Source organism: Aythya marila (genome assembly GCF_965140915.1).
Source record: "Aythya marila genome assembly, chromosome: 12".
NCBI classification, from domain to species: Eukaryota; Metazoa; Chordata; class Aves; order Anseriformes; family Anatidae; genus Aythya; species Aythya marila.
In genome coordinates, this window is record NC_139053.1 from 11,712,898 (window position 1) to 11,733,220 (window position 20,323).

General features: G+C 35.2%; 1 protein-coding gene across 5 annotated transcripts in view; it reads right to left on the minus strand.

The window, feature by feature from the left end:
• The window catches only part of LOC309882547 (transcription initiation factor TFIID subunit 4-like), a gene marked incomplete at both ends in the record, with an annotated part of 141,919 nt that overhangs the window by 101,009 nt on the left and 20,587 nt on the right, over nt 1–20,323 (minus strand). For 4 of the 5 annotated variants that reach the window (XM_082769740.1, XM_082769738.1, XM_082769742.1 and 1 more), the window contains 2 exons: nt 6,511–6,625; nt 10,807–10,912. In XM_082769740.1, the coding sequence (XP_082625866.1) occupies nt 6,511–6,625; nt 10,807–10,912 (221 nt within the window). The remainder of the gene's footprint in view (nt 1–6,510; nt 6,626–10,806; nt 10,913–20,323) is intronic. The other variant, XM_082769739.1, reaches the window with a different exon arrangement.

Below are 20,323 nucleotides of genomic sequence, written 5' to 3' on the forward strand. Positions count from 1 at the left end.
GATGGCAGCATTTCCCAAGCCACAGTTTGCCCTGCAATACCCTTCCTAACTGTTTGAGGAAGCATTGACTGAAAAATTTGAGTTTCAGAAGACAGATCATATCTCTATCTCCCAGCATCTGTTATCTCCTACCCCTATAAGGTATGACTTATAACTGTGGAAACAAACCATCTGTTTTTAGCACTACCTGTTTAGGAGATACGTATGACACTAACGCTGTATTTCAGCGTTTTCTAGGAGCAACTACATAACCTTTGAGACTATATATATGGAAAAGATCCAAGTACATCCTACTTAAGACTACTACTACTGTATTAAACAAACTAGTAAAAGCTTAATTTAAAAGATTTATTAAAAAAAAATACGACATATATGCCCTTCTACGCACCCTAGAATACTCACTTTCAACTTCCAAAAAGCTTAATGCCTACCATAAAATACAAAGCTACAAGTAAGGTGTGAGAAAGAAAGAATGGAGAGAAATCTAGAAATCTACAATCCAGATCCTCCCTGCATTGCACATAAATCTGGCTAGCAATAAGTAATATATTAACTCTCCCCTATTTCCAGATCATGTTTCCAGGAGCTGGTTATTGAGGTGCTTTCATCTCCTTTTAGCACTCATCCATACAAAATCAAGATAGCATTCCTGACTTCTCCCTAAACTTGCCGTCTGACAAGTCTTTTGGGACAATCTACATAAGCCCTCAAAATTCTTTATGCGATTTGAAAACCCAAGACAAGTTTCACCTCAAAGAGCAGTGCAGAAGAAAAACATTTAGAATTTGAAATCAGTGATTACAACAGTAAGGTTTGCTAAATAAACTCACATAAGCAGATAAGAACTATCAACGTTCCCCTGACATGAATAAGGATGAAAGTAGTCTTTATTCAGTATACAACACTGAGTAATCATTAGCAAAACGGTCAGCTGTTAAGAGGATCAAGTATTGCTCCCAAATCAAGCTATTCTGTAGAGTTTTTACACCTCAAAAATTGCTTGAAACTTCTGATATGCCATGTAATAGCAAGAAATACCTCATTTTTAACTGAACTTTTTTTTTTTTTTCTTAATTTTGATTATCCTGAGAGTCCCGAGTTTTACCTTTTCTTTTTGGTAGGCACTATAATAGGGGCATGAACTCAAAGCAGTTAGTATCAGTAATTTGGTAAGAAATCAAAATAAAGTTTAATATAAAGATATGATAACTTTGGAAATAAACCAGTATCCTTCTGCATGATTATTCTGAAATTATTCTTTGAACAAAGTGAAAATTTCAAAGTTTTTCAGTCTATTTAGGGTATCAACGTGTTTCAAGATAAGCCTTATAAACATCTATCCAGAGCAGTTTTATCAATTCTATGTTTGTATTTAATTGATTTCTGCAACCACATTTCATAGCCTAAAAATAGAAGTACTTCTCATTGCTATCTCAATTACGAATTCTTTTTATTTTTATGGATTATCAAACTTATTTCTTCCCCTAGTAAACTCCTGTAAAGATACTATTATGCAGAGCTAAAGGAGTAGAGTTGTTATTCCATGTTCATAAAAATAACTATGGCATTTTGCCACATGAACTTTAAAATAATCGTAATCGTCTTTCTGAAGTCACCGTGAGCTACTCTACTTCTTAGAATATTTCATTCTTATGAAACTCTGCTAAAATGAATTATCAGTACAGAGTATAATGAAAAGAATACAAATTTTAATGGAAGTTTATACTTCTTATCTGTACATTTAGTTAATAGATGGAGGAAATAAAATCAATCTTTCACATTCCTTCTGCTCAGTATTTTAGCTATTCTATTTTTTCATTTGATTTTGAGCACAGATCTGCAACCCTGTTGCACATAAAAATACTGTCTGAAATAAAACTTTTTTTTCTTTTGATACAAAATAGAATTTTGCTAAAGTTATCAAAAGCAGTGCAACAGCATGTATTGATAAGACCATCACTGTAACTCCTGGAAAGAATAATTTCCTGCCATCTTACATCAACAATTTACTACTGCTGAGTACATCTATTTTTCTTTTACATTAGAAGGAAAATAGATATGAAATGTTTTAATCTTAGTTGGGACTACAGATTTTCCAGTCTGATGACAAAATCTCTATCAGTATCCTTTTTGACTTTGAGGAACACAAAAGAGAGCTTGGTTTCGGATACTGAAACACACACATTTACACATACAAGAGGGCTGGCGTTTTTGCCATAAAATTTCCTATAAAAGTCAACTTTTAACTCTAGATGAGTGTCTTCAGAACTCATTCTGTGGAACAAAGATGCCATCCAGTGGTTGGCTAGATTGATGATTACTGTCTTTCCCTTTTCATCCCAGCACAGTATTTAACTATTTCACATTTGCTGGCATAAATGACTGTGCTCATATTAGTTATTTCTGTCTTATTGAATTAAAATCTGAGTCTTATTGGATAGATCTAACATCCCAATATGCATGCTATTTTTAAGTAGGCAGCATGGGTTTCCAAGCTGTTTCCAAATGCAAGCCATGTTCTAAAACAGTTTAAGAGTTCATTCTTATATTCAACTTCTTTTAACTCCTCCTCTCTCTTGATTAAAAACACTCATGCAACTACAAAAAATGCTTACTTGAAAATAATGTTCAGGAAAAAATGAAGCATTTGCACAGTTGTTTGTAACATACTTCAAAGATTTTGTTTAAATTAAGACAAGCCATTACAAAAGTCTGGTAGCATTTTCCTTATAAACAAATCTTAATTGCATGATTGCATACTATTTTCCTTTTCATGCACTTTTAAGATTTGAGCCCAAGATGTCCCAATCTGCAATACTGGGCTGCTCCCAAGTAAGCGACAAGAATCTGTAAGACAACTGAGACAGCATACCACCATTGATTGCCCTCTCTCTCAAAAGTGAAATTCCATGTTCTTAAGGAAAGTGTCCATACCCATGGCAAGACACTAAGTCTGCAAATTTCATGAATCACAAGATCAGCTAAAATTTTGGATGCAGGCGATTGAAATTACAGCAACAGCAGCTACTGTATTACACGTCACAATAGTGCAATTAATATGGTGCTTACTCTGACTTTCAAAGGTTTAACTTTGAGATTTCTCCCTAATCCTGCTTGGTCGTAGGAATCGCCCACAAGGTCTGTGATGGATCTTACCACTGATAAGCAAAAAGGAATGACACACAACATTTGCAATCAGCACTTTTTTTTTCCCTTTTTTTTTTTTTTTTTTGACAAATGTGGAAAAATACATGCTCATCTTAGAGCTTGAAACATTTATTTGGAAAAATAAAGAAACTTAAATCTTAAGGTGCCATTCAGAGATGAAATCTTTGAAGCTATCCATTTAACACCTGCATTAGCTTTCTATCATTCCCAAGAGGACAAAATGTTTTGCAATTTATTAGATACATCATCATGCATTTTGAGGCATTCTGTCAGAATTATGCTACCAAACTTTAATTTAAAAAAAAATAAAAATGTAGTAACAGGCAATGGATTTAGAATGCATGTCATTTGGGTAGGCAAAGGAAGACTGAATATACAGCTGGTTATTACCAATTAGACTCTGCTAGTAGAGAAGTAGACTTCTCTAGGAAGGAATACCTGCCTAGCAGGTGCACTATGGAAACCTATCAGAATCACACACATTAATGGACTAGTTCTACACACTTCTTGCCCCATTTTGCGCACAATGCTATTGAGCCTTACTCAATTCAATTCAGTTAGAACATGGTAGGATAATACAGGAGTACAAACATTTATCTGTGACCTTGGAGACATGCAGAACTGGACAAGTCCCTGATCTAACCAAACCTGCTCTGACTCAGAAGTTGGAGCAGTTGACCTCCCAAGGTCCTTTCCAACTGAAATGATTTCAACTTAGTATTGGGGGAACAGAAGTTTTTCTTTATATTGTCCACAATCGGAACTGTAGGTAATAATTACTTTAAGAGTCTGCTGTTTTCATTGTTGTCAGTGGTATATTACATTAGTAGGAGCTCTGAGGTTACTGAATGAGACAGGCAATGTGCACAGCAGTTGTAACTAAATATTCAGCCCCTTGCAGATTTCAAGGGACCTTCTGCTTTATCTCTCCTGATTACAGAAACCTCTACATTGGACCATTAATATTATGGTACAAATATAAGTGTGGATCTCTACTGTAAAAGAAAAAATATTACAAAGAATGGAATTCAAATTTCTATTCATTAATGTAGTAGAAAAGTCAGCTAAATGGAACACTCCATAGTTTCCACTGAAAAATGTAGCAACAATAAATTTCAAAAAAAAAAAAAAGTTGACAAAATTTCAGGAATACAACAGCTTTACAGGCAGGAGCCTCAGGGTTGAAAACTCTACGTCACAGAACAGCTACCATAACATCCAGTGAACTCATGTAGACAGTCTTACAATTCATTAATTAATGCTGACAATAAGGGCTAAGATGCAATATGTGAAATTCCGAATTGCTGCGTTTCTGATGCAATTCTTTCCTCTGTTTCCCACACCCTAGAAAGATACCTAAGTTTAAGAATGTGTATGATTAAAGGAAATAAAAAATAGCAATTGCATTTCTAGTGAACATGTTCACATTTCCATTGCTAGTGACCAACACTTTGTTCACAAGAGTGAAAAGCTAGAGTAAGTTATTTTAAAGAAAGTAGAATATAAAATAATGAAACAAATATGCAATAATAAAACACTAAGGGCAAAATAAATTTATACATAACGCAACTATTTTTCAAAATTCTTGCTTTGCTTTAGATGCCAGTTTGCCTTCTGGCTAAAAACACATTCTTCACACACGCTGGGAATGTTGAGGAAAACTAGTCAGCATTCAGAGGATTAATACAGATTTCCAGCTCTGTGCCTTTAGGCTTAATAGTCAGACATCTATTTGTCCTCAGGAGAGGTTAGGGGTTGAAATGCAAATACGCAAACAACTGAATTCTTTGTTAAGATATCAAGAAAAAGCTTGATCTTTGCTGCTGTTTAATAAATCCTTGCAATTTTATGGACTTATTTAAATGCAGCATTGTGTCTTACTATTTTGAAGGAGAAAACAATGCAAGGAAACAAACACATTCATTCTGACTAAAATTTGTTCTCTAGAGGAAAAATGACATACACCCTTGACAGCTTATTTACCAAACTCACTAAAGATTTATTGATTTATCAATCAGTGCCTTGAGCATTTGCTTCTCCCCAAGGGAAAATTAACAATTCCAACTAACCTAATATATTCTATGTATAAACTAAGTGAATGCAAGAATCAATCCTGGCACAGTTTACAACATCCAGTCAAAAAAAATGCTGTCCCTTTTGGTGTATGTAAAATTGAAAGCTATACTAACGAAGAATAAATGCTCATGTTGCTTACAAACATAAAAAATACTTATTAAGACAGTACAATTGAACCCAACAGACATTTTAAATCATTTAAATACTCAGTGGGAAGCAAAAGCATTGGAAAGTAAAAAATTGAATGATTTTGCTTCTAGATTAATACTAAGTACTACCACTATTAGTTGCAATACTGACATGCCTCAAAGCAGAGATATTTCACAAAGGACTACAAAATTTCTTTCATTTCACCTGCAAGAGCCTAAGCCTGCCAATTAACTACTGGTGTGATGACATCAGAGCAACGTAGAAATTCCAGAACAAAATAAAAATCTACGACTATTTTGTCATTTAACAAAGAAATAGAAAGGAAAAAAATGCTTGAACATTATACAGATTGTGCTTTCACCAGTGGAAAAAAAATGCAACACATATAAGATACTTTTTTCACTTCAAACAGTAGATATATCCAAAATACAGGAAAAAAATATAATAGAAATTTGCACTACAAAAGAACCGAAATGATAATAGCAGCTCAATTCATCAATGCTACTGTATTACACTTTGCAGCATCAGGTCACTACAGAAGGTCATAGAATGTCCCAATCTCTGCTACTTAAGTAAGCACATGAAGAACAGGTAAAGCAACACTTTCCCTTCTCTTCACACACTACCAGAAACATACAGTATTTTATGTATGCTGATGAGGGGATAGCTGCAGCTTAGCAGCTATCTATCAACAGGATGCCTTGTCATCACATTTAGTATTTTCTCATCAAGATACATTCCATGTGAATGTTAAAATCTGGTACAAAAAAGCAAGTGTGTTTTGTGGTTTTTTGTTTGTTTGTTTTTTGTTTTAACTTCATATATTTAATTCCATTTACCAGAATTTGTTTTGGAATCCACAGAAGTGAAGATTTTATTAAACATTCCAAAGTGTATTTAAAGGAAAGTCCTAAAGACATGTGCGCCCCCCTTCCCCTTTATTTTTTTACTTTTTAAATAGATCTAAATAAGAAAATTGTCATCCAATCATAGTAAGAAAGCCAGGAATTATTGTAAAACACTGCCCTCTGGTGTTAAGCCAATTCTGATTTATATTTTACATTTAAGACACCCCCCCCCACCCTCCAGCCACCCCCCTGCATTATTTTTTTTTACCTGAAAGAACCACCTCCAGGGTCATTCAGCTTGTTTTTCTGATTTGCAGAGACCTGAACACCAAAGCCCCCAGGACTTTTGCTGGCTTGTATTGTTGGTGCCTTCCCTACTGTGCCTGAAAAACACCAAGCGATGTTATTATGAGCTGTCTTAGACAATTTACATCAAAGAACCTTCTGTCCAGGAACTAAATTTAACTGTCTGTAAATTGCAAACAAAGGAAGTAGTTATTTTTTAAAAAATTACACTGCTGAAGAAGAACAACTTTAGATTAAAAAAAATACTAATATAACAGTTTGTTCTATATTTACATTATAGTAAAGACTCCAGAACTCAAAACCATTGACCATAATTGTCTATAATACACAAAATGGTTGTGCATTTACAATTGTCAGTAAACCACTTTTCTTTATAATCTGCACAGCATAAAGGAACCTGATTCCAAATGTTCTTAATATAGATGTTTTAAGTCAGTCTCTTGAGGTATTTGCTATAGCTTTTACATTTTCTTATAGTCATTGCTCTTTGTTGCAGTGAAAAATATTTATTTTCAGAGTTCAAAATATTATTTTAACTATTCTTTAATGTTTAATACTGTAGAAGCATGTAGAAGACAACATATGATTTTAAAATTTGACATAACCCCCCTCATAAAGGTTGTCTTTATTTTGTCTTTTTTGAAAATGCTCTTATAAAGTAATTCATGTCTGTATCTAGATTTTACAAGTCTATATGTACATTAAAAAAGGGGGGGGATTTCTAATCAAGCCAAAGTGTGGTAGATATTTAGCGTCTTGTGAAACTACATTAATAAATGGATATTAATTCCTCTCCGACATTTTTAAAATATAATCAAAAATAATTACAGGTTTATGTTACTAATTGGTAAATCGATAAACCTGCATTATTATTATTAGAAAACATTACATCAATATTTGACTCAAAAAGCACTGACAAATGACAAATTTGGAGTTAGTCCACCTTCACTGCTTAATATTTTAAGACTTGCTTCCTTAGGTTATATTTTGTCAGTTTCCTTTAAACCCACCCATATGTTGGCATGTGAAAGTAATTAAATCATATGTCTACTTCATCTCACCTTTTTCTTGTATATTGTTTAATTTTATTGAGAGTTAAAACACAAAGTATTTGAGACTGAGAAGTAGGTGAGAAGTTTTCCTTCATATCTGTGGATCTATTGCATAAAAATGGCATGGTATGAACCTTAGCAGAGATATGTTATTCTTCTTTCATGAATTCTGAAAAGCTAAACCACAACTATCTCAACAAATCCTTTTAATAACACTTCTTTGCTGAAACAAAAAAGTCTGAGCTTTGCATGAGCACGTTACTTTTTTCATTCTGAAGTCTTCATCACCCTTAGCATATGCTCTCAAAGCAAAACTAATTGAACAGTGTTTGTTCAGTTCTTCAATCTGCATAAATGCATTGTTGCGTGGACCCTCAACATTAGCAAATGCAAAACAGGATTTAGGCTCTAGGCCTGGGGAATAAAACTATTTTGTCATTGGAATATTAAAGGTCTCTGAGATGTCACAGCATTAGTTCATGGCCCAGTCAATTCTTTTATCTATTTCAGATCAACTAATTGAAACTGTTTTTTTTACTAAATCAATTGGAAGAAATAAAACGATAATAAAAGTCAGCAGATCTCTGCTTTCAACAATTAGCATTTAGGAAATTAAAAGTGTATTAGCCCTAAAAAATATTGCAATGTATCAAGTAAGGAAGCAGTGGCTCTCCTCCAGAATTTAAAATTATATTCCTTAACAGCCAATATCAATGTTTTCTTTTCCACAGATAACTTTTGACACCCCAAAAATATGGAGAGGGTAGAACAAAACAATAGTTAACCTCTCTGTCTCAGGAAAACCATATTTCTACACAGAATATTAAAAAAAAAAATCTCACTTTCTTTCACCCAATATATATTCTGAATATATATATTCTGCTCAAATGGATCTGGGAATGTAAATACAAGTTTGGGGATGACAAATGAGTTTTCTGGTTTAAAACAAAGTTCTGCATTATTAACGAGTTAGACCAAAAAAACCTGCTAAAATACCAAATTATACTACAAGACCGGGCATATTTTGAGAACTAGAATCACCTATGGGCCTATGTATTTCATGGGATTGGTAATGACATACAGAGTTTTTCACCACTGTGTCCTTGTTTCAAATTTCAAGTAGTATGATCCAGAGAAATAAGCCCAAATTTAGGAACTTTTAAGTTCCTAGTTCTGCACAGGTCAAATAGCTGCAATGAATCCGGCTAATTATTTTACCCTATGGCTCTATTCCTCCATCCACAAGATGTAGGAACAATTCACAGATTTATTATACTGATAACTGCTTTGATAAAGAAGCGTAAATTTTTCCTGAAATAACTATAAAGCTATTTCCCCTGGTACGGATGCTATTTATTAATATTAACGTTCTTCGAGTCTGTCAACTATCTACACTACTGTTTTTAAAGCATTCTAGTTTGTTCACATGGATAAATTAATACTAATGTAAAGAAGCATTATACTAGGACATTTGCTCCTATTTGAGAAGCAAAATGCAGCATTTTGTGGAAGTCAGCTCAATTTTGGTATAACAATCTTTGAAAAGACACACTCCACAAAATTGCACTACCATAATTTTCTATATAGATCACATCCTATTCCAGTATCTTAGCTCTTTCTACAGGAATAGAGAGGTCAATATAAAACATCATTACACTGGTGTTTACAGTAGGAAGTTTTAACAATGCATCACGATTGAAATGTACTGGTATCTGAGATAGGCACTTCTTAAAGCTGCAAACACGCAGCAGACTTTTCTCCAAACATGGGCTGCAAGATTCGTAGCTTTCACAATGGGACATTTTCTAGATTTCCATTCTGACTGTTTTGGGGGTATAATTAAATAAATGTAGCTTGTCAATAGGAATTAGCTCACCTGAAAGCAGGCCTGTGCATGAACTGGCCTTTATGAATTGTTGTCTTCCTTAAACCAAACTGCCAGTTAAGTACTGCCAGTACTTCATTGGCCAATCAATGGCCATCATGAATAAATCAGTGTTCTGAATCGACTGTTTAAAAGACAAGTGCCAATACCATGCAAATTCTTGTCATACTGTTGTCATTCACAACTGCAGACTGAAAAAGCACAGAAATTAAACTGATCATTGCCTTCACTCTCAGACATTGGTCAGAAGTGAAAGTTCATACTCGAAAACACTGAACACTCTCCCTGTAAATAAACAGGAAATAAGTGTCAGTGCTATCAAATACACCTTATATGAAAGTAAATGCATTTCTTTCTAACCTGGAAAAACAGCCTACGACAGGCTTACAGTGACAGCTTGGTCTCCATGTCCACTCAGCCTTTGGATTCTCTGAAGAGAACTGAACAAGTAGAGTATCAGCTGCTATTAAATGTGATCTTTGTTTTTTTGATGCTTTCTTTTCCCAAGAATGAAAAAGACAAAGCAATAAAGTAAAATAGGCAGCAATAGCTTTCATGTACATTTAAACTACTTTAATTCAATACTTGAAGATGATAAACTCTGTATTCCATTACAAACCCTCAATCGTCTAAGTGCCCACATCCAAAGAGATGATCTCTCGCAGAATCAAACCCCAAGGCTAACAGGTGGAAACAAACAAAAACCATATTTACTAAGGAAGTAAGAAGGGTTCAAAAATCCTCTTAAAAAGTGTGATGTATCAAACATTAATCCACCTGTGCACAAACCCATAAGAAAGTTGTGTATGATACCACACCTCCTGCTCCCCTGGCATGTCATGTTGCTGTAATCAGTCTCTGACCTCAGCACAGAGTAAACACACTGCCTGAAAAAAAACATGTGGGTTGAGAAATTTCTCTCAAACTCCTACCTCAACTTCTATAGCTGCAGAGACAATGACTATAATGTTCTGCTTCATGTGCATTGAGGTATTTTTTGTGTTTCAGGAAAAATTAATAATTTCTTTCTTGGCCCAGAGTTAGAGCACACAAGAGTCAAGTTTCTGACTTCTTTCAGAACTTTATAAGGAACTAAGCATATGTGAGTTTAGTTGTAATGTAGTTTCCAAACAGTTAACTATGTCAGTCTGAAATATGTCAAAACTGCATAGTGAAAACATGCACTCCTCAGCCAGTATGAAATAAAAAAGTGTCAAGCCTGCTAATGTCAGCACTGTAAGTTTTTCCCATGGTACTAGTTTGTAATTACAATGAAATTCATACAAAGGTAACAATCTCACTAAAACATTTAAACCCATACCTTGTGGTCTAATGGTCTGAGTTATTACCACTGGCATCCTAATCTGGGTAGTCTGGCAAGCAGGGTTTCGTTTCACAGTTTGAGCAGATGTTGACTGGATAATCTGCTATTATTAAAAAAAAGTATACTTACATTATACTCTTTATACACAAACACACACAACGTAAATACACTAATACCTCTAATTACTAATATAAGCATATGGATCTCTACAAGCACAACCAGCTAGTGACAAAAGTCATTTTCATGTAATGCATGTGGTTGTGTGTGTGTGTATATATACATATTTAGCTGTTATACTTTAAAAAAAATCAGATATCTGACACAAATGTCATATGTCACAACCGTCATCAAAAATATATTTCAAAGACGTGAGGTATATATTAAAGCTTAGACCTTTGTCTTCAGAAATTTTTTTTTCAGAAAGCATTTTTGCAGAAGAAAATGCTACAATAATTTGAGTGGTATATACCTACAGCCATTAGGTCTCTCACTATAAACCTATGCTTTTTAAAGAAAATATATACTAGAAGTAAATTCCAAAATATTATGGGTTCCAAGGTCAGAAATACACAAGAAGGAATGCAATGTTTTGTGGTGATCATACAGTATTTGTCTTTTAAATGTTAATTCGGTATTCTCATGTTTTCACTTACTACTAAAACAAATTCTGAGGTCCTTACTCAAAACTGAAACTGGGCCAGAAACTTAGAATTTGACTCACAAATTTAATTAAAAAGAAAAAACTCCAAGGGTCATTCCTAAGCAATAGCAAAATGTATGTTCATGAAATCAGGGACAAGTAGGCACAGATGTAAAGAACAGAAGATTCAGTAAGACATGAGGATGCTGCAAAGCTGGAAAAAAAAAAAATCCTTCAATGAACTTTGAAAACAAAACACAGGCAAACAGCTGTAAATAAGATTACAACCACAACTCAAGTCAGAAAACCTCAGAAGTCACGTGCTCTTCACAGTCACAACTAGTGCCATAGCATAATGGTCCCATTTCTGAATTACAAGTCTCTGTCTTGCACCATTCAGTACTACCTCCTAGAAGACAATACACAACGCCATACACCACCATACGAAGCAAACGGGAAACACTGCACCTTTATTCATTGTTATTTTTACAAAGTATCTAAAACCATATTAATTAGCTGAACAGCGAAGACAAAATCTCTGACTTCAAAGTGTGCTATGGAGAAAAGGAAAGGAGAAATATACGCTTTGTTTTGTTTTCAAATGAGATGTAAAAGTAGAGAAGTAAGAAGTTGAGGAACAAATAGGAAAGTGTTCCATCAGCAGGAACCAGGGGTCCCCAGTCTGAAGGTGAAAACTACAATTAAGAGAACAGAGTAGTGAGGGAACAAGACCTTTAATATAGTCTGGAGAAAAAAAACAAATAGGAATATTTTGAAGTTAGGAAATTGCATTCTGCACAACCTAAAATATTAGAAATTGTGAGGTCATAATAAACCTGCAGATGGAGAAGTATTAGCAATAGCTACCTCGCAGAAAGTAAAAGGGGAAAAAAAAAAAAAAAAAAAGATTAAGGATTCAGCTTCAACTACAGACACTGAAGGAGAATAGATTATTTGGACTAAGCACAGAAATGGAACAAGTGGATATAAATTTATTTAGTCAAGACAGGCAGTGAGTAAATAGTAACACTCAGATGGGAAAGAATTAAGTAGGTACCACAGGAAAAACATATAGACGATAAGTGACAAAGAGGAAAAAAGTTGAATTTTACTCCATTTTCAAGCACACAAAACAGTTTCCACGTACAAGTGTATTTTAGTAAGTAAGGAGACATAATAGCCCAAAAGTAAAAAAGGGCTATTGATACAGAAGAGGAGAACATTGTCACTTCCACAGTAATATATTGGATGAGTCTTCAGAGAATACTGAAGAAAAGCAGACATACCTTAACTGGCCAAAAGTCAGGCCTAAAAGGAATTATATGTGACCTGCAGATACAATCACCATCTGGTACTACAGTAATCTTCTGTCATTAAGCAGCAAGCAACTTCTAGAGTTCAGAATCAAATTGTTTCACCTGATTAATATTTTCATGTGAATACCCTAAAAAATCTGTCATTAACACCATTAAAGATAGGCTAATATTTAACCTTTTAAGATCACACAAATGATGGCAATGCTTTCTTTATTATTAAATACATTCAAAATACATTCAAAAAACGTTCTTTAACAAGTATCGTACTAGGACTTCAACATAAGTGCTGAAAATGTAGGCAATGACTGAGAAATAATCTTTTCCAAAGGGTGTAGATCAGAATCAGCATTTTAAATTCCATACTGAAACTGACCAGCAACAAGGAACAACTGCACCCAAACTCAGAGCAACGTTTTACAGTAACTCAGATTTCAGTTTCTATATGGTTTTAAGATACATTTCAACACAGAATGTGATCTTCAATTCTGGAATCAATAACGCAGTGAATATTAGCAATTTATTTGTGAAACAGAATGTGCAACCTTCCTTCCAAACAAAGTACCTAGTAAAAACTAATGAATCAGGGGTAACTTACTCTATGTCACAATTTATAAACAAAGTAGCACTCTTCATCAATTAAATTGTTCAAATTGTTCTAATCCTCCTGCCTATTTTCCCCACAACACAAACATTTCTATTTTGTCCTAAATTTGGCCTGAAAATATAGGCAATGAACAAGATACTGGCAAGCCAGTCTGGGAGATGATTAACTTAACCAAAATTATGTTACATTTCTGACAGCCTAAAAACACGCACGATGAGCATACCCCCCATCTAATGTAACTCATTCATATACCAAATCTTGAATGACCAATTCGTTAAGGATTTCCTGAACCTGATTGATATAGAAGATACAGAAGTGGATGCTTTTTAATATGCTGAGGTTATCAGACACAATAGTTCAGCCTTAACAGAAGGAGAGTTCTTACTGCTTTCTGCAGTTACATAAAGGGAAGGTGTAGAGAAGACAGATCCAGGCTTTTCTGGATACACAATGGAAGGATGCAACACAACAGGCACAAGCTGGAATATGGGAATTTCCTCTCAATGTAAGAAAAAACAATTTACTATAAAGGTGGGCAAACACTGGAACTGGTTACCCAGAGAAGCTGTGGAAGTTCACCTTGAAGATGTTCACAACATGACTGGTTAAGGCCCTGGGCAACATTCTCTAATTGGACCTCCTGTGAGCAGAAGGTCAGACTAGACACCTCCCAAAGTCCTCTCCAACCTATGTATTCTACCCCTACTGCCAACATTATAATATTCATGATATTTTAAAAGTGCTGAATCTGAAAAGGTGGTAAGATGAAAAGAGTCTTCAGTTTACACAAACCGCTCATCATTCCATTTCCACTAAAAAGAAGGGAATTCAGTTTCATTATTACCACCACTGAAGACAGCAAGCGTAACAGTAGAACAGTAACAACAAAGGCACACAAAACACAGGTTTATTGTGGTTTAGCCATTGCCTAGAGTTGATAATAATCTTGGAAAATAGCAAAATTATCAAACAAAACTACAATTAAGACAGTGCCATGACAGCACAAGTACTGTCATAGATCAGCCTATTCCTCTTCAATCCATCAGTCAAAAGTTGAAGAATCATCTCAGTGGCTGTTGCACTTCAAAACTGTTCAAGGAACATATTAAAGCAAGAAAGTCATAGCATTGCTTCTTCTCCAATGGCAATATGGTAGAAGTTAACTTAATTCTTTTCTATAAAATAATATGTCTCTGGAAAATAACAAGCGCACTTCTCACAGTAAGTATTCTTTTATTTCACCATCCTACTCCACCCCTAACCATCACCACTCTGCTGCACTAATGAGGCTTGCTTTGATACATCAATTGTCTGCTCCTCCAAACAAGTTCCATCTCTCACTTCCTGAATGCTCAGACTACTACTCTGTCCATTTCTCAGTTTTCACATCTGAAAAAGGGCTGTCTTCGTGATGGTGCTCGTACAAAACAAACAGATTTGTGGATGAAAAAAGGATATTTAATGGACATATTACTGATAACTAGAATATTAAAATGCTCACAGCTGAAACATCCATTTTTCATAAAGACCTTCTCAAAAAGCTTAGATTCAATAACTATATGACAATAAAATTATAGTGCTCTCTGGTCCTAATTTAAGCCAAAAGTGATGGTCATGACAGGTGTGAATCTTCTACCATATGTATTATTGCAGGACAAGGAATGCATTACAGATGTAAACACAGATAATTAACACAATACTCAAGAACACAGTAATTAAAAACACAAATGATTAACAGATTGAGAAAGGTTTCAGCGCATAAAATGGATTGAAACAGAAAGACTGATAACTTTTTACCTTTCTCATTCCTAAATGGCAGATATTAAATAAAAATGAACGCTACTATCTACAAATCATTAAAAGAAAAGAACCTTTACGACAACTAGATTAGAGTTCACTGCTAAAGGCTTCAAGGACAGGAATTTTGCAAGTCTCCCTGATCTAGATGCTCTTTTACAGATGCATAAAGTCACAATGGTATGTTTCCCCTTACCTGACAAGAGCTGGAAAATTAACCTAACTTGATTTACATAAAACATAATTTGCAACAGAAGCATCTGATCCGGAAGTTTAAGCATACCAAATATAGCAATAAAACCAGCAAAGGAAATAGATGTTTCTGCAAAGAATGGAACATAAAAATACATTTTCAAAATATATCTTATACTGAGTATTTTCTCTCTCAATTAAAAAAAAAAGTACTGTGGAGGGAAGAAATAAATATGCCACTTGTAAACGTACAGAATTCAGAATGGCCGAATGTCTGATATGACATTTATCTTCACTCATGAGTAAACACTTGCTAACTCACTTGTGGCTATGCCACTTGTGATTTATCAGTCTACTCAATCCTGAAGATAAATGTCATATCAAACCTCAGCTATCATGTAATCTGGCAGCATTAACTTCCAATGTTCATGCTTTTACAGACCTAAGTTCATATTTACCATTATTTAAACAAGATGCAATAGTAACAGAATTTTTCACCGATGCCTCAAAATTTGCATAAGCAATTACTGTTTTCCTCCCAAACAGAAAAACTTTTTCTACTTTTTAATGCAGTATATAAATTTTAATGTTAATATGGCAACAATATTGTTCCATTGTGTATATGCTTTCAAAGAAGCAATGAAGTAAATAAAAAATGGCTATTTTTTATCCAAATAGCCATTTTCTACTCTTCCACTAGAGATTTAAAAGACCAACATTGAACACTGCTATATAACATGATTCTTGTTCTGTCCCTTTATTTTACTTGCAAATTCCATTGTTCTATCTCACTTTCTAGGAGCCTCCAACTAGATCTGCACAATTTTTATACTACTTTACATAAACCAGCACTACAGGCTGGGAGATGAGTGGTTGGAAAGCTGCCCGGCAGAGAAGAACCTGGGAGTATTGGTGGATAGTTGGCTGAATATGAGCCAGCAGTGTGCTCAGGTGGCCGAGAAGGCCAACAGCATCCTGGCTTGCATAAGAAGCAGTGTGGTCAGCAGGGCTAGGGAAGTGATCGTCCCCCTGTACTCGGCTCTGGTGAGGCCGCACCTCGAGTAATGTGTTCAGTTTTGGGCCCCTCGCTACAAGAAGGACATCGAGGTGCTCGAGCGAGTCCAGAGAAGGGTGACGAAGCTGATGAGGAGTCTGGAGAACAAGGCTTATGAGGAGCAGCTGAGGGAGCTGGGCTTGTTCAGTCTGGAGAAGAGAAGGCTCAGGGATGACCTTATCACACTCCACAGGTACCTTAAAGGAGGCTGTAGCGAGGTGGGGGTTGGTCTATTTTCCCACATGCCTGGCAACAGGACGAGGGGGAATGGGCTAAAGATGTGCCAGGGGAGGTTTAGGTTGGATATTAGGAAAAACTTCTTTACTGAAAGGGTTGTTAAGGCACTGGAAGGGGCTGCCCAGGGAAGTGGTTGAGCCACCATCCCTGGAGGTCTTTAAAAGACATTTAGATGTAGAGCTTAGGGATATGGTTTAGTGGAGGACTTGTTAGTATTAGGTCAGAGGTTGGACTTGGTGATCCTGGAGGTCTCTTCCAACCTAGATGATTCTGTGATTTTGTGATAATTAAATTTGTTTTAATTAAGATGAATCACTTTAAATTTCTTACTGTTTCTTTATCATTTAAATCTAGTAAGTGGCTTCAACCTCCAGGAGCACTTTCTTTTTATGATGCAGTGTCAACACAACATAAAAAATGCAAATCAATCTCTTTTACTCAACAATCTACTTACAACTTCAAAACTTTTAACAAATAAAAAACTCTGTTATTCATAGAAATGTTGTCTGCTCTAACACCCAGAATGAGACGGGTAATGACTGCATATATAAGGGTATATAGAGCTCCTGCCCACTAAGAATGACAATTTAGAGAAACTCTGAACATTGCATTTAGAATAATTATGAAAATCAATTGCTGGCTTATCTCATTAGTGTCTCATCAATGAAATATTAGCCCAAGATTCATCCACGTTTCCAGTGCTAATAGTAGTTAACCAGTACTAATAGCACTATCTAGCTCTTATATAACATAGCTTTGACATAGTTTAGAACAGGATGTATATTTTACAAAACAGATAAATCATCTCCTCTTGTATCTCTGTTAACACTAGATTTTAATGAAATTTCCTTTGTGTAATCTACATTGCATGCTGAACAGCACACAGAGAACTCCCAAGTTGCAAGAAACCTCACTGTAATGGGGTGATGTACCACCACATTAGAACAGCCACAAGCCACATGAACAAGCTCTGTGTTCTGTTCTATGGGCAAAACTTGCGTATGATGGGAAACAAACTTGACTACAACTTAGCATCTCAGTACCTTACAGAGTTCTGGGTTTGCTGTATGTGTGCCAAATCTGGCTAGTGACAGCTCACACGTCTTAGCCCCATTGCTGAGTTCTACAGATATGCTGTCTTGTGCCTATTTCTACTAAAATGAACATCAAGGATGCTTTGTTTTTTAGAAATAACAACCAATGAAGCCAATGTTGCTTTACCTTCAGAAAGCTCAATTGTGCCAAACTCCTTCTCATATACACTTCATATTGTTTTTCTGGAAATAATAAAATTGCTTAAATGTAATGAATGTTTTTCATTTGTATGTTTCAAAACAGCAGAATCTTACAATTATAAATCAGAATAACTTCTGAATGAGCTTTCCAAACGTGCTAAGAGAGGGGAGTACTGTGACCACTACTGAATGTAGAAGGGCAGACTTTAAAAAAGAACTGAATTTGCATAAGGCGATGTTTTTTAAAAATACCATTCTGACTACTGAAATTCAAAACACTATAAGATGAGATGCTCTGAAAGACTCAATATATGCAATGACAAAAATTAGTATCATGTCTTTCCTAAAGTGTTGCGAACTATCTCCTAGCACTGGCCCCTTTATAAAATCCCTTTTGACAGAAAAGTCAAACAAAATGAACAGTTAACTGATTTTTAACTTTTTTTTTTTTTTTTTTAAAAGAAACTGGACTACTGTAGCTGGCTGGTTTGAAAAGATCTAGATTCCAAAATAGGCTTGCCCTTCTGCAGCTGGACAGTTTGCATAGCCAGCTGGAACTCTCTCCAGTGAGCTTCAGGCTTGGAGAGTCTGGAGCTCAGCCAGTTTCCTCCATCAGTGCTGGCCACCCTTAGGCAAGCCAGCTGTAATCTTCCTCTTCCGGAAAAGTCCCAGGCAAGACTGCCAGCAGCTCTTTGCTGTGCTTTGATTTTGGGGAGCACAAAAAAGTATGAAGAGTGTGATCACTGTCACTACAAAAAAAAAAAAGCCAGTACTTAAAAACAATTACTAGAGTGCCATGGAATGCTGCTGGGTTGTCTGCTTGGCACGTGAGCTAATTGCTGTTGTGGTACATAGGATTTTTTATGCAATGACTCCTATTGTCTGATGCTACTTTTGTCTGTCTAGAACTAATCTGAGGGCCATTTAGAAGTGCTTGGTCAGTGCAATGTTTGGTTCTATTAATTCATGTATGTTACTGATATATTAAAAACAAATATGAAAAGCCAATGAATTTTCATTTCTTGTGTATTCACTTCTCTATAAAATATGTTCTAGACGTATTAAGCATAGTTTTGCTCTGCATTTGCTACCTTTAGAAAAAAAAGAGGTAATCTCATGTACCCAATAAGATGAAAATCCAGTCCTAGAACTATCTCCCTTTGTAGACAGAAAACTTCCTTTGCCAATCAGACCAATCTCCTCAATTTTCTTTTAGGAGTTGTAGTTCCTTCATATTGCACAGGTATGTTGAATAAGATGACAGAGCAACTCTTCACATTACTAGTCTCCACTCACATTAATATCATAACTGCTTGCTTTGTGTATGCATCAGATTGTTAGAGAGAGAAACTAAACACACATGAATGTAAAGACCTGTCTCACATAAGTTTGGGTCTATCCCATTCAGAAAATATTCCACAAGAACTGCAAGCATAAACGAGACTCCTCGTGGACTTACTGATGTTTTCATTGCTCAACATCAGTGTTTCTCAAAATGGGGGTGTAACCTGTCTAGCAGTCACTGGAATGTTTAGAGTGGGTTGCAAAATGTTGGAAAAAGCAGTGCTACCTGACAGTACCTTAGCCCTAGGACTGTGACATGAGAGCAGACTAGACATACTGGCCATGAATGATAATACCTGTAAGAAACCTGCTAGCTGCTGTCAGAAATTTGTTTTCCCCAGGACAGAGACTAATTTGTACACCTACTGCTTGCAATTACCATCAGTTCCTGCTCCCCTACCGTGAAGAACCAATGCCATTGCCAATTTCAGTCTTAAAAGATGTAGACAAATCATAGAAGTCACAACAAGTCTAAGAAACACCTTTCTAAATAATAAAACATTCCAGAAGGGGTGGGAAGAACACATTTCAGAAAAGAATTCACATGGCTGAACAAAAAGCAGTCAAGTTAAGGTGCAAAACATCCACATCTCATTTGTATTACAACCATCAAAGTTGTGGGTCTTAAAAAAAAAAAGTCAAATGTTCTTACACCTTAAAACTGTGTTCACAAAAGGCTGGTAAAATTCTATTTATTTCATTTGTAATTTAGTTATTTAACAGCCAAAAAACGCAAGTTTCAAAAGACTAAGGCTAGTTTGTTTTCAAACTCTGTACTGCTAATTTTAAAATAAAGTACAATAAACATTCTCTCCCTGCACACCCTAGAAGCTATTTCTTTGGTATAGAATACAAATTCAAGAATAGATAGATCCCTGCAAGGTGTTACATTGTTATATATGCATCTCTGAATCTTGATAATATACATTTTTACCAATTTGATATACTTTTTGGAACCTGACAGTTTGATTTTGAAACCAAAGTCGAGTACTTTAATCATACATATACAGGAACTACAGACAAAGGAATTCTTACATCTTTGCTTAGAAGGATGTTAATGCCTCTATAAACTTAGTGCCTTGGTAAAAATTCTAA